The following is a 13,466-nucleotide window of genomic DNA, read 5'->3' as shown; positions in this document are numbered from 1 at the left end:
TCTTTATTATTTGTTACTCTGTGGAGAAAACTACCCTGAACGCTGAATTAGCAAATTGCGGCCGGCCATTTTGACACAATTGTCAACTGCGCTTCTACGTTGCTTTTGTTCGTGCATCGAAGTTTTTCTGGTGATATTCTTTAAATACCACATAAGTCTTAATTGCATCTCTTCTCTCAACATATCCGATTCTTAGGTAAGATATTTATATAAATATACTAGTTTACAACTTTTTCCCATTTCCCAACTTTATTCAAAGAAAAATCGATGGTGATACGACGCAAATGGACGGCTACAATATTTAAATTTAAAAACTAGTATAAATTATTTACTTGACTGTTTCACAGTACAATTTATATTATGATGCATTTAATTTTATCGCCTTTTTATAAAAAATTTAAGGCGATAACTGTAAATTGAGTTAATACGCCGCCATGTTGAATCACCTTAATAACAATGAAAAGTACACGAAATGTTAAAACTTTTTTTGTTACGTCTAGACGACTACAATGTCGACAAGAAGATCACAGAATGGGGTTCGTCGGATGGATTATGTGCGGAATGATAGGCCGAAGAATTTTGGACGTAGTGGTGTGTCGCCGTGGCAGGGCGCCGGTCCCGGCGGAGGCATTCCTAATCTACTGCCGTTGGGGGGTGGATCCACTGAAGCGACTCTAGCCCTGGCCAGCAACATTATCAACTTGCTGCAACCTCGTCAGAACCCAGTTCCATCCCTTCTCGATATGCCCATCAGACGTGACTTCGGTCCGAACATGGGACGGTATGACCGCGGTTATGGACCCAACAGGGTATGTATGAATTTTATTTTTCGTAAATTTAACAAGCATATTGTGTACAGTAAAGTAGATACAACTAAATTGTTGCAAAAATATTCTTATACACAAGTGAGCTCCTTAAACTTTGTAATAAAAATGGTTCATTTTTTGAATTATTTGTACCTTTCGTGTATAAACGAAGACGGCCATATATTTTTAAAAAGAATTGCAGTAAAAATAAACATTTACTTTAGAATTGAAATAACATTGTGCATTTTTATATTAAAAAGTTTTCCATAGTTTAAAACCTAAGTCCTTTCTTCGCAGTTGTATCCTAATGACTTGGGTATTGGACAATTTTGTCAGTTTCTGCTACCATTTTTCTTTGATTTTTTAGGAACTTTTTATGGATCTAAAGATGGTAGCATTGTATACTTTTGTTATTGTTACAGTTCAGTACATATGTGACTCTCCTCTTGACTACTTTTCCTTTTACCTTCTATATTGTCAAAAATTAAAATTAATCTTAAATATGTAACTTGTTAAATTGTAGATTATCCATTACGAAATAATCTGATTTACATAATTTGCATGGAAATCTTTGCATTGCTTTGATTTTCTTAAATGTCTCTGAAGGTGCTACAAAATGTTTTTTTTTTTTTTATCACATAGTATGCATATATCAGGTTTTGTTGTTTTTTTGTGCATCTTCATTAATGCAGAAAAATAAAAACAAATTTTATGAAAGTTGTGCCATTATCATTAGAGGCTCTTTTAGTGCATCACATTTCATCATCATTGCAAAACATAAAATGTCATATAAAATTGCAGTTTTGTGAACATCTGTATCTATTCTGATGCCAGTGATATCTCAAATAATTTTTAATACTGACTTTTATTGGAATAAAAATTGGGTTTTATTAAACAAATGGAATAAAAGATCTAATCTTAGGTTATAATAATGACATAGTATGTTAAGAATATCTCAATATTTATTTAATTTAGTGTCAGTATCTTGATTTATAACAATTGACTGATTCTAAATAGTAGACGATTAAAATTGTTAAATATTTAATCCTCAATATAGGATATAGGCAATTATAAAAAAGCGTAAACTTCCTAAAGATGATTTTAACTAATAAATATACATAAATTTACATATAATCATGTAATTGTGTGTATATCATTATGTACTTTCTATTAGAGACAACTGAGGTGCAGTGAAACTTTGATAATGTTTTTGGTATGCAAGGTCAACAGACTTGCATTGTTATGCACATAGCGACACCCACATCTGTCCCTTAAATTGAGTCTCATATTTGTTAAATTTTGAAACACTATGTATTATACAAAAGTAACATATATAGTTACATTGTTGACCATAATCAAATTGTGAGTGGTGACAATTGTTATACCATTTATATGAGGTAACTAGCTGCATCTGCCAACTTCATCAGCTTGGAATTTTATAAAAAAGTTATTCAGCATATTAAGTCTTTTTATTTCAATTATTACTTATTTGCTTATTATAAGAATTTTTCAAAAATAAAGGTAGCCTCAGTTACTCTTTATTATATCAACTATATGTCAATAAAGTCCAGCTGATTCAGAGATCAGTTGAAACAAATAGACAGACAAATATTTTTTTTAAAAATTTGGTGTACTTACTGTATATATACATTTATATGGGTGTAGTAAGTAAAAGTAATGTGAATAAATAAATAAACCTTATATTAACTCTACCATAAAACTGAGTATTTTTGTAAATTTATTCACAACATATATAAAGTCTTCAGCATTCACAAATTAGGTGAAAATGCTATAAATATTTAAATGCTTTTGATTACATATAATAAGCAAATTGGTTTTAAAATTCATATGTACTGTAACATGTAAAGTGACAAGCTTATAAGTTATGGAAATGGCTTCAATGAGTTGTAGATCTGGTTGCATGACACCGCTGTGCATTTGTGCTTGTAATATACTTCATGGGTAGGTACAAAATAGTTTTTGTGACACAATTATTAAGTGTTTTTGTGTGGTTAAAAATAACTGTTAACTATACTTGGTTTAAAAATGACCATTATGCTTTATAACTGGTTTAAAATAGCTTTTATCACTTGAAGATCTGTGCAGAGTGCATTTAGAGTTGACCATGTTTCAATTATTGTGTAGTCGGCAGTATCAGTTTAGTTTGTGCAACTACAGTTTAAGCAAACGATTGTATATATCATGGTAGAAAGTATAAAAGATACATAATATTTTTTATTGATAACATGTTCCAACATAATTGAATTTTTTAATTGGACAATTAGAAATAGTGATGCAAGTGTAATTATTCAAACCGCACATGTTCTCATCCCTTTAAGTATACAGTCACTATTAGTAAGATAACTATTCCCTCTACTTACTTGCCAAACAAATATGAGACTTATTCCGTGTAAAGCAAATGCCAATTTTCATCCAAATATGATTTCATTTCTCAATTAACTTCTAATAAACATATATCCAGGTTTTTTTTAAGGAATCTTGCAGTGCCCCCAAGTAGTGATATTAGGAAAAAATTGAAAAATTATCCTAAAATAAAATGGGTAAATTTATGTGTATAAATAGAGCCTTTACAAAATTAAACAGTGTTAAAAAGAAGTACCAAAAAAAAAAGGCTGGAAACATCAAATTATTATTAAAAAAAATTCAATTTTCAGCATTTGTAATGATAATATTATAATTTGCCTGTAACCAAAGAACATATATATTCTTGTGACTGTGTTACTGTAAATTTACTACTAAGACTATTTTTTATGTCATTGAAACACAGTCACTATGCAAGTTTAATGCATACATAGTATGGTCATCCAGAAATGTTAAACAAACTTATTCCTGGATTCTACCTTGCACACAACCATTGACAAGACAAAGACAATGTTTTAGGAGGTGCTAAGTAGGTTGCTTCAGTGTGCTCTTATTATTTAGGCTTACATTTAGTTTTAATACAGGTTCATATGGTCAAGTGATAATAGATCTAGCAGAGGTGTTAATTAGTTTTGTTACTATGTTATTTACTAAGCTATATATGCAATCTCACATAGACATTCTATATTGTTTGTTTGGTATCTAAATTGCTTAACAATAAAATAATAGCAATTCAAATGCTTTTCCCATAGTACACAGTGAAAGAAAATGTGGTTTTTTGCATGTCTGTAAATATTATATAAATTGTGGAAAAGTATGTAGAGATGCTTTTTATGTACAATCATCAAGATTTTGTTGCTTTTTATGCTGATAAATTGTTCAGTTTTGAAAAAAATACTCTTTGTAATTTTACAAATTTACACACAACAGTTTAAGAGTGTGTTTGACTATAAAGTTTTTGTCACAGCATTTATTTGGTGTATTGCACTATCTATGATTCTCGGTTGATACACAAAACAGTTTATTAATTGTCGATTCAAAATGTTTTTCATAAGAGTATGGTTTTTTAATCCTTTATTACCTTAGTTTCATATTTATATTGTAATTTAACTGTACCTAATTATTTTTACCCTCAAGTCCAATTCCAATATTTCCAAGATTTATTTTTCATTGCAATAATCATATTTCTTCCAGGAGCAAATTGTCCTTTATGTTTTTAATTAAACGGGCTAAAAGACTCTTCGTCGGTTGTAGCACCTCTGTGACCTGTGTAATTTCTTCTTGTTCAAATTTCAGCACAGCTTCGTAAGGCTCCCAGGCCTCTTTGTTTCCATACTAACAATGTTCAATTCCCTTTAGATGGGCAATCAAGGTAATTTCCGGCGTACGGGAAATTACAATCGCGCTGGTGAGCGTATCAACACGAATCGTAAGCCGTTCAGGCCCAATGAAGGGCAAAGGCATCAAAACAAGAACTCCCCGAAAAAGGATGCCGATTCAAAGGCTAAGCCTGTAAAGGAGAGGTAAGGACAAGTTTCCTTCCGGTGGTCTCACCGCATCTCTGAAATCACTTTGGCGGCTACCCTTTCACACTAGATCTCTTACGAATCACGGTTGCTCTAGCGCGAACGTTCACCGGCCGTAGACTCTGGCCAGATTGGCAATTTTTCTGCCTCCTCTGTGGAGGTATGAATCGAAAATCCTTACACAATCTACAATGTATAAATGGCCTTCATCATTGGCAGAATAGCTGTCCGTGTCATACACTATCCAAATAGTTCAATGTAAGTTATGTTAAAAAAAAAATTACCGCTTAACTAACTTGAATTCTTTTCAAAGAATTTATTAAAACCGGAGATCTCATTCCACCAAGATTATAGCAAGTAACCTCCAATCCAGCAAAACATCATTTGAAACTTAATTATTTCTTAAAATGTACACTTGTTATATTTGAACGTAAAGTTCAGTTCTATCTGCAAGATTTATAATATAGGTTATCAAGAAAATTTTTAATACAATTTTTAAGTCTGCAACAGTCGCCTTTGGTTCAAGCTTATATTAACTCTCCAAGTTTTACTATAGCGAACAAGATTCAGAGGAGAGAGAAGATGGAGGAGAAAAGGGGGAAGGGGCAGACGAGCAGAAAAATGATTACCCCAAGACTCGCTATGATGATTTGAACACTCAACTGCTGAAATGCCACATTTGCAATAAGAGCATGTGGGATGGCAGGTCCTTTGAGAACCATCTGAGTGGCAGGGCTCATGCTATTATGATGCAGAAGACAGCGGAGAGCTATGCCCTTACTGCGGACACCATGAGACAAGAATTTAAGGTGAGTTGACTTATATCGGCTTTCATTTTACCTCAAAATTTGCAAACTAAAAAATCTTGAATCAATTTTGGACTGTAAACTTGTGATTATCTACTTTTGTAATAAAAGTTCAATGTGTTAGATACATTTTTGTTTCATAGTTTTTAAGTTTAATTAATAGCTAAAGTTGTTTATCGCTTCTAATTTTTTTTTTTAAAAAATGTCTTAAATGGAGGTGAGTACAAATAATCAAACTTAAAAAGATTTTCATCAAGTTTTACTTAAAAACTCATAACTTCCTTGACCTATTATAAAAATAATACAGTGAAAAATATGTTGTTTGCATAAAGTCATAAATTCCAAAGTGGATCTTTTGATATAAATTTTTTGGATATTCTATGAGAGAAAAAGTATGGGAACCGCTGGCTCAAACCACGCAATGAAGATATGCTTTCAATTACTCTTTACCTTGTATTATCGTACTTACCATACCTATGTTTAAAATTTTTAGATTCGCGAAATGAAACGCACCAGGAAAGCAGGACAGCAGCCTCCACGAGATTTTTACTGCGCCATGTGCGATATGTATGCGGCTGATGGCGCCATCCATAGAACAACCGTGGGCCACCGCAAGCTCAAGAAGTATCTGCATCCCACCTGCACCTCCTGCCACAAGGAGATGCCTACCAGGATCGAACTGGATGAGCATAGGCTCACTGCTGAGCACCTCAGGAATATGCAAGACAAGCAGGAGGTGGTTTCTAAGCCAAAACCTGAAGGTAATTAACTCTTCATTATTTCAGCCGTATGATGTGTATAGACATAGGCATACCCCATAGCCCGTTGTTAATAGATTGTATATTTAGGCACTTTTTTATTACCTAGTTACTTTGTCTAAATAATTATGAAGATCTCAACTCCTTACTAAGCGATTAATTTAATTAACTAAAGACATTATTATCGCGCCGCGGAAATTTTTCGAAGCAAAAGTGCTTATATTGTTAACTTTAATGTGTATTGCAAATTTTGAAAATATTTAAGCTGAACTAAATCTCTCAAATGACTCCTGTAGCAGACATTATAACATCAATATGTAAAAAAATATCAAATTTGTGATAAATCCATAAGTAGGTTTCTTAGAATTTGGTAGTTTATAAATAATTGTAAATATTTTATTCAGTGATGGTGATTTCCACTCTGACAATGGAGCAGTCGTACTTGCGCGACGATCGCGAGCGTTGGCGTCGCCCTGAGCGTCAGGACAGGGAGAAAGAAGCAGAAGACACTGTCAAAGAGGAGAAGAAGGATGACCAGGTATGATTTTCATTTCTTACAAGTATCATCATCAGCCCCCACCTCATATAAAGCAAATAAGTAAATTAACCAGCACACATACAACTACTTATATGTCTTACCATAAACCAGCTTTTAAATTGAAATATAAATTTGAATTTCCAACCACGAACTTCTTGGCAAATTATTGTATAATAATATTGCTACTGCTTGTATTCTATCAGAAATGTAATATATTGGACAAATAAAAATGTTTCATTCAATGCTTAAAAATTATAGCAGGTGTAGCCAAATTGTGGCCTGCGAGTCACAAGTGGCTCTTTGAAGTTTTATTTCTGATTCTTGTTTTTGTGAATTTGGAGCATCTTTTATGCATCCTTTAAAATTGTTATTAATTGCATACTTTAAAATTTTTGGAAAATGCTTTTGATTATGATGGCTTTTCAGACCCCTGAGTATATATACATTTAGTAGTGTAATATGTGGTGTTTAGTATATATACATTTAGTACAGGTTGTGGTATTATACTTGTAAATGATTTTACCTGCTTGAAGGAAGTTTACTAGAAAATTACAATAATTTTTTTAGTTTTTAGAAATGTAAGCATACATATATAGTAATATTATTTTATACTCATTTTAGGAAGATACAGAAATGAAGGAAAAGACTGAGGAAGAAACCGAAGGGAAGACGGAGGAGACTGAAGCAAAGAAGGAAGATGAAATCAATATAGATAATGAGAACACTATTTTAGATTACAAAGAGGGTGATGATTTGTCCAATGTCACTCCTGATAAATTGCCAGTGTACAGGTTAGTATATTTAATTGCTTAATTATCCATGAAAATTTATAAACTACAGAATTGATACTTGTAATCAGTATTGGTTGGGCGAATTAATAAGTAAAGTACAGGTGATTGGTTATATATTATATAGGTTATATACTATTGGATAATGTAGTAAAAAAAATGTTTTAATAATTAAATTTCTACATTTAAAAATTAATTACTCTTTATTATTTAGCTTAGTAGACTTTATATTCACTAAATTTATTGGCCTGCCGCATTTTAATTATTAGTGTAACATATTTTAGAGTGCACAATTCTTATAGGTTGATTGAACAAAAAGTCTATATAATAATATAGGAACATATTTCCGCATATAGGAATGATCGCCCTAAAAGATCTCATTTCTCTAAACATTTATTAGAGTTGGGACATAGTTTACCGCACGGTCATTCCTATGACGTGCTGCATACCTGTAGCAAAGGATTAGAGATATATAGAAGACTAAAATAATAAGACATGCGGGTATTAGAACTATATTTAACGAGCAGGTCAATGTTTCCTCCTCTCCATTATAACAAATTTACCAAGAAACTTGCTCAAAGCACTTATCTATTACGTAAAAAAGTCTATGCTGGCAAATAGTTACACATTTACCACCTCATTAAAGCTTTTATACCTATAACAAATCACCCTGTACATAAGTTTCATTTGTCTTTAATATTTTATTGTGTTTTGAAAGAGAAAAATACATGAATACCCCAATTTTTATTATAATGGCATGAATTAATTTAATGTTTTCAATTTTAGCACTGAACGTGGTGTCGGCCGTTCTTTCCTGACAGAATTCCGCTGCGTCCAGTGCCGGTTGTGCCGCAAGCTCCTGGACAGCGAGGAAACTGCCGAGGTGCACCTCAAGACCTGGAGGCACCATCAGCTGTTCCTCCGCCTAATTTCTAAGAACAATCAGCAGGTGAAAATTAATTTAGTCAAAAATATATTAGTAGCTTATGATCACATATTTGCAACTGGCTACAAATTTCTATACCTAAATAAAATGGCTTGATTGTATGATTTAAATATCAACATCTATACGCTCATAGGTGCATAGGGTAGTCAAGCATTGACTTTAGTAGTCAACCCAAAAATTTTAACCATCTCTGCGGTTCATTATAATAACATTTGGTAAATGTATTGTTTCATATCAGGATGATGTGATATTGTATGTATATTTATTCAGCAGTAGTGCTATTCTCTCAGCACGGACGGCACTCCCTTGCATCTAAATTAAAAAGAACCTTTGTTGATCAAATTTTGAGGAATGCTCCATAGTCAGCAATTTTTATAAATACATTACCTAAACATGCTTAATTACTTGCAGCTGTGTATTCACTCAGGTGTACCAGACAGCTATAATTAAAAAGGTTTCATTCCAGCCAGAAGTATGAAAAGATACTGGCCTGATACCTTCTACACAATCTTTCATTTATGAAATAAAACTCAACATATTACTACCAAAATAAAAAACAAATGCTGTCTTAATTACACTTAACTACAACTTGTCATAAACGTGACAAAAACTAAAAGTGATAAGTTTTGTTGCGCGAAGGAGCCATGGCTGGTGGAAGCCAGTTGTGCGCATTCAGCTGTGGATGTCGACTATATTTGACGCTCGTACCGAAGATGTCACATATATACATATTTGTGTACATTGCATTTAGTTATCCACTATTGATGGAATAGCTTACACACAGACATAAATAGTATTTATCAATGTAAAGTTATACCAGAACCAATTTCAAGTTTTTAGGTAAATACAAATTGGTGAAATTAAGCTACAAGATCCTAAAATCCAAATAAACTTATGATAATTTTGGTAAACGTTTAAGAATTACATTTAATATTTCTATCTTAATTCTCACGTTTTTGGACCTTACATTGTTTACTAAGTTACTCTAGTCTCTTAAACTATTTTTAACTATATTGAAGTGACCTAAATATTAATATTTTTTAATTCATTGCTGTTTTGTTTATTTTTCACAATGCACTTAGTGTTCAGTTTTTAATATTAAAGTTAAATATTTATTTATTACTTAATTTACTTTAGGTAAAATTAAAAATATGCAGTCATTTTTTCATGGCAAAAGATTTTATGTCCCAATTGAAATAAGACTTGTGCAAAGTAAACCAAATAGCTATTTAAAATTTTGATTATTAGGCTATAACTATATGTCACTAAATTCCAAACATCACAGTTTCACCACAAAAATAATGTTCATAATTAATGAAAGTTTGCATCAGTCATAAAATGAATTTAAATTGTAGACACAAGAGGGCGGCAAGCGGCCTATCAATGCAGAGGAATCTGGCAACTGGAAGCGTCGCAAGACCTCGCGCGACGATAATGGCACGGAGGAGGACCGCGACCACGAGATGGAGCAGGAGGTGGAACAGCAGCAGAATGGAGATGACCGTGAAGCTGTAGTCAAACGTATTGCAACTTTTATTAAAAAAAAATACATGTTTTAAGACATTGATATAAATATACTACTGCGAGCTAATGTTGATTTTGAGAAATGCATGTTTAAAAAACTTAATAGTTTTTATATATAAATTTTAGTTTTTACATTTATCTTATATATTATCCTTAATACAGTGTTTTCCAACCTTTTTTATACCATGCTCTACCTCAATATTCTTATGCCTCGTTATGTAGTATATATAATTTTTATATAAAAGCTAAAGGATTAAATTTGTATCAAGTGAATTTTTAAATTGGCCCCCTCAACAATTAGGCTCCATGATGGGAAACACTTATATAATTATATTACTTACTGATCTATCTTACCGTAATGTAGGCTTTGAATGTTTTCATGGATTCATTTAAAATTGCTTCAGATACTTATACAAGCGTCTTGTCCCAAAAAGTAATGAATCAATTTTATGTGAGTGATAACTTGGTGTTATTGTCATTATTATTGAGTAGTTTTGGTTGCCAGACATGAGCATATTAACAAACAAACACCTCCCTAAACTAGGAACTTATCAATGGTAAGCGGAAAGAAGCAGGCAGGCACATATATTAAAAAGTAGAAATCTGTAATTTGATAGCGCTGGTCATATATTGAGAGATGCAAATGATGAGTGGACACAGTCCACCACTGGATTCCTAGAGGCAGCAAAAAAAAGAGGCAAACCCTACAGATCATTTTCACTGTTTTGTGAGACTACAGGGCACTTTTGCTGTTATTGTCTGACATAGTGGTATAGTAAATGGCTAAATTAAAGTAAATATGAAAGCAAAAATCATTTGGATTGTTTCATAGTGTGATCTTTATCTAACAGTGCTCTGATAGCTTGGTATGTTTGTAAATCTTGTTGAGGTGGATGTCTTAAGTCTGAAATGTAGTTACACAATTTATTATAGTTTCTCTGACTATCAATTTTTTTACTTTTAGAAGAAAAAGTGGAAGAAGAGGCTGAAACAAAGCCTGCAGCTGATGTGGAGGTGAATGCAGGGGATGAAGACCTTGAGGACTGGGAGCAGTCTATTGATGAGATATTGAATGATGAAAAGGCATCTGCGGGTAGGTTGCCGTTGTTATATTAGCATAGCTCCTTTGCTCTCAATAAATAGTGTATCATACTCTGTCGGAAACTCAATGTTTTAAGGGTATTTTAATGATAAACCCCATTGTAGAAGATTAAAAATATATTAACTTAAAATGAGTTTAAAAGGTATAAAATAACAAAGAGTGGTTTTATCCATTTGTATATTTGATTAAAATATAATAAGTATAAAAATCTCGTAAAGTGTTTTAAAGGGATTATAATTTACGTCTACCACAAAGTCACTCTTTTTATATGGTGAACCACATACTCGAGGAAAGAGACCTTCCTAATAGCAAGCTTAATCTAAGGGTTATCACAAATGTTACTAACTAAATTGTGTTCTATATGTATGATGTGTCTTATTGTGCTATGCTATGCTGATTTTTTCTTGATAATATTTTAAAGAAGCCACAGTTCTCTTGTAGAATTTTTAATTAATTTAATGATTAACCATGGACATTTATTTTACCTTTTACGTTACCATTCTGTATTATCACATATTTATTATTTTTAGAATCTGAAGAAAAATCTCAAGCAGAAGGAGATAATCAAACAGAAGGTGAGAAAAAGGAAGAAGAGAAAGAAACACAGTCGTCTCTGGACAAAGCGAATGAACCTAAAACCTATCGCGGACGTGGACGTGGTCGCCGTCGTTATTAAGTAAACTGAACTTAACTAAACGCCGTTAAATTAAGTTTTAAATACTAATGACATGAGATTTAAAGATTATTATTCTCTTGTCAGCATACCCAATATATAGTTTCCATAAATCAACGTCAATTTTGAATCTGCCTAGAATATACAGATGCTAACTCTAGAAAAATCTATAATCCTCAAATTTATCACAAGTCACATGTATTTCTTACATGATTTGTTTTAAAGTTGCAGACCATATCTCCTCGTAAATCACACAGGATTTGTCATAAAATTTGTTTCAAAGTTTTTGATACGCTTTTCTAAAGAGTGTATCTACTGTCTGAAAACAGTTTGTGTATTTTTGTTTTCAAAAACGGTTTATGCCCTAAAAAAGGTTTATGGTTAAAAAAATTGAAACGAAAACAGTAAAGAATTGTAGTGACAGGAACATCATGGGATTTACTTTTAAGAATGGCAATTATTTAAAAATAATAAGTGACTAATACGCTAACCAGAACCGACTCTGAATGCTGATCTGCTGAAAAAAGCTGGTCAGAAAATGAATAGTTGCTCTTTTTTAATTAAATTTTTGTTTCACCTTTCATATAGTTTGGTTTTTTATTAATGTTGATTTATGGGAATTAGTTTTAATTTTGCATAGACATTAACTGGAAGGTTGCTAATATTAAATATTGAAATTTATTTAAACAATTTGTACAAGAATATAATGACTTAAATTTATATCTAAATATTTTTATTTGATAAATAATGATTTATTTGTTAAAAGTATGCATGTCTCACATAAGACTATGTATATAATTCAATTTTTAACCATTCGACAGCAATCCATCAAAATTATGTACATTCCAAAAGTGCTACAGATATATAGAATTTGGATATCATCATATACATACAGGAATGTTTTTTTTTGAAATTTTATTTTATAACTGCAGTAAATAGAAAAATTAAAAAATAGATCGAAATTGAAAGACCATAGATAATGCTTTTATAAATAATTAAAAATGCTATATATGCCATAAAATATACTTTATACATAAAACATTTGCCCATGTTCAGAGATATGGACTCTTGTTGAAATAACAGCATCGGCATTATTGCATAGCTGTCAAATGGTTAAAATATTTACAACAGAGGCATGTCAATAGTCACACAGTCCAGTTACTCCAATAACTTTTGAAATATATAGTGACCTAGATATAGATCTATTTGTTTTCTCACTTGATTTCAGATAGGATATTTATAATTTGAAACAATTTAAGATTGAATAGAAAGACTAGAAGACGTAAGTACAGTGTAGATACTGAAGTAGTGTAGTATTATCGGGTAGTTTATATTTCACAAATTATTCATCGGTTTTAAGTTTTATTTTAACAGGTTGTCAAAGAATAAGTTGGCAATTAGAAGCTATTGATAATTTTTTAATATTTTATCAAGTGATTCTTGTAGAAAAATGCAGTGTAGATCAATATGGGTAATATAAATAATATCTTCCCAAAAATACCTGAAGTTATGAACACTGAACATTATCTTAAATTTTAAAAATATTACATATTTGTTTTACAACAAAATTAATTAAATTGATATATGTATATAAATGAGTACATTTTGTACCTTGTT

General features: G+C 31.6%; 1 protein-coding gene across 1 annotated transcript; it reads left to right on the top strand.

Annotated features, from left to right (window-relative positions):
- Positions 1-85: 85 nt before the first annotated feature.
- Positions 86-12,281, top strand: Pep (Protein on ecdysone puffs). Its single transcript, XM_068769374.1, has 11 exons — positions 86-196; positions 501-809; positions 4,548-4,711; positions 5,271-5,523; positions 6,014-6,281; positions 6,683-6,816; positions 7,438-7,607; positions 8,391-8,553; positions 9,906-10,071; positions 11,039-11,167; positions 11,707-12,281. Exons 2-11 carry the CDS (start codon positions 510-512, stop codon positions 11,850-11,852), a joined length of 1,893 nt encoding a protein of 630 aa, XP_068625475.1. The 5' UTR covers positions 86-196; positions 501-509; the 3' UTR covers positions 11,853-12,281.
- Positions 12,282-13,466: the final 1,185 nt, after the last annotated feature.

This window comes from Battus philenor, unplaced genomic scaffold, assembly GCF_028537555.1.
Source record: "Battus philenor isolate CCGP_79_NKW_IND1 unplaced genomic scaffold, ilBatPhil1.0.hap1 SCAF_28, whole genome shotgun sequence".
Taxonomy (NCBI): domain Eukaryota; kingdom Metazoa; phylum Arthropoda; class Insecta; order Lepidoptera; family Papilionidae; genus Battus; species Battus philenor.
The sequence above is the reverse complement of the archived record's forward strand: the minus strand, read 5'-3'. Positions and strand labels throughout refer to the sequence as shown.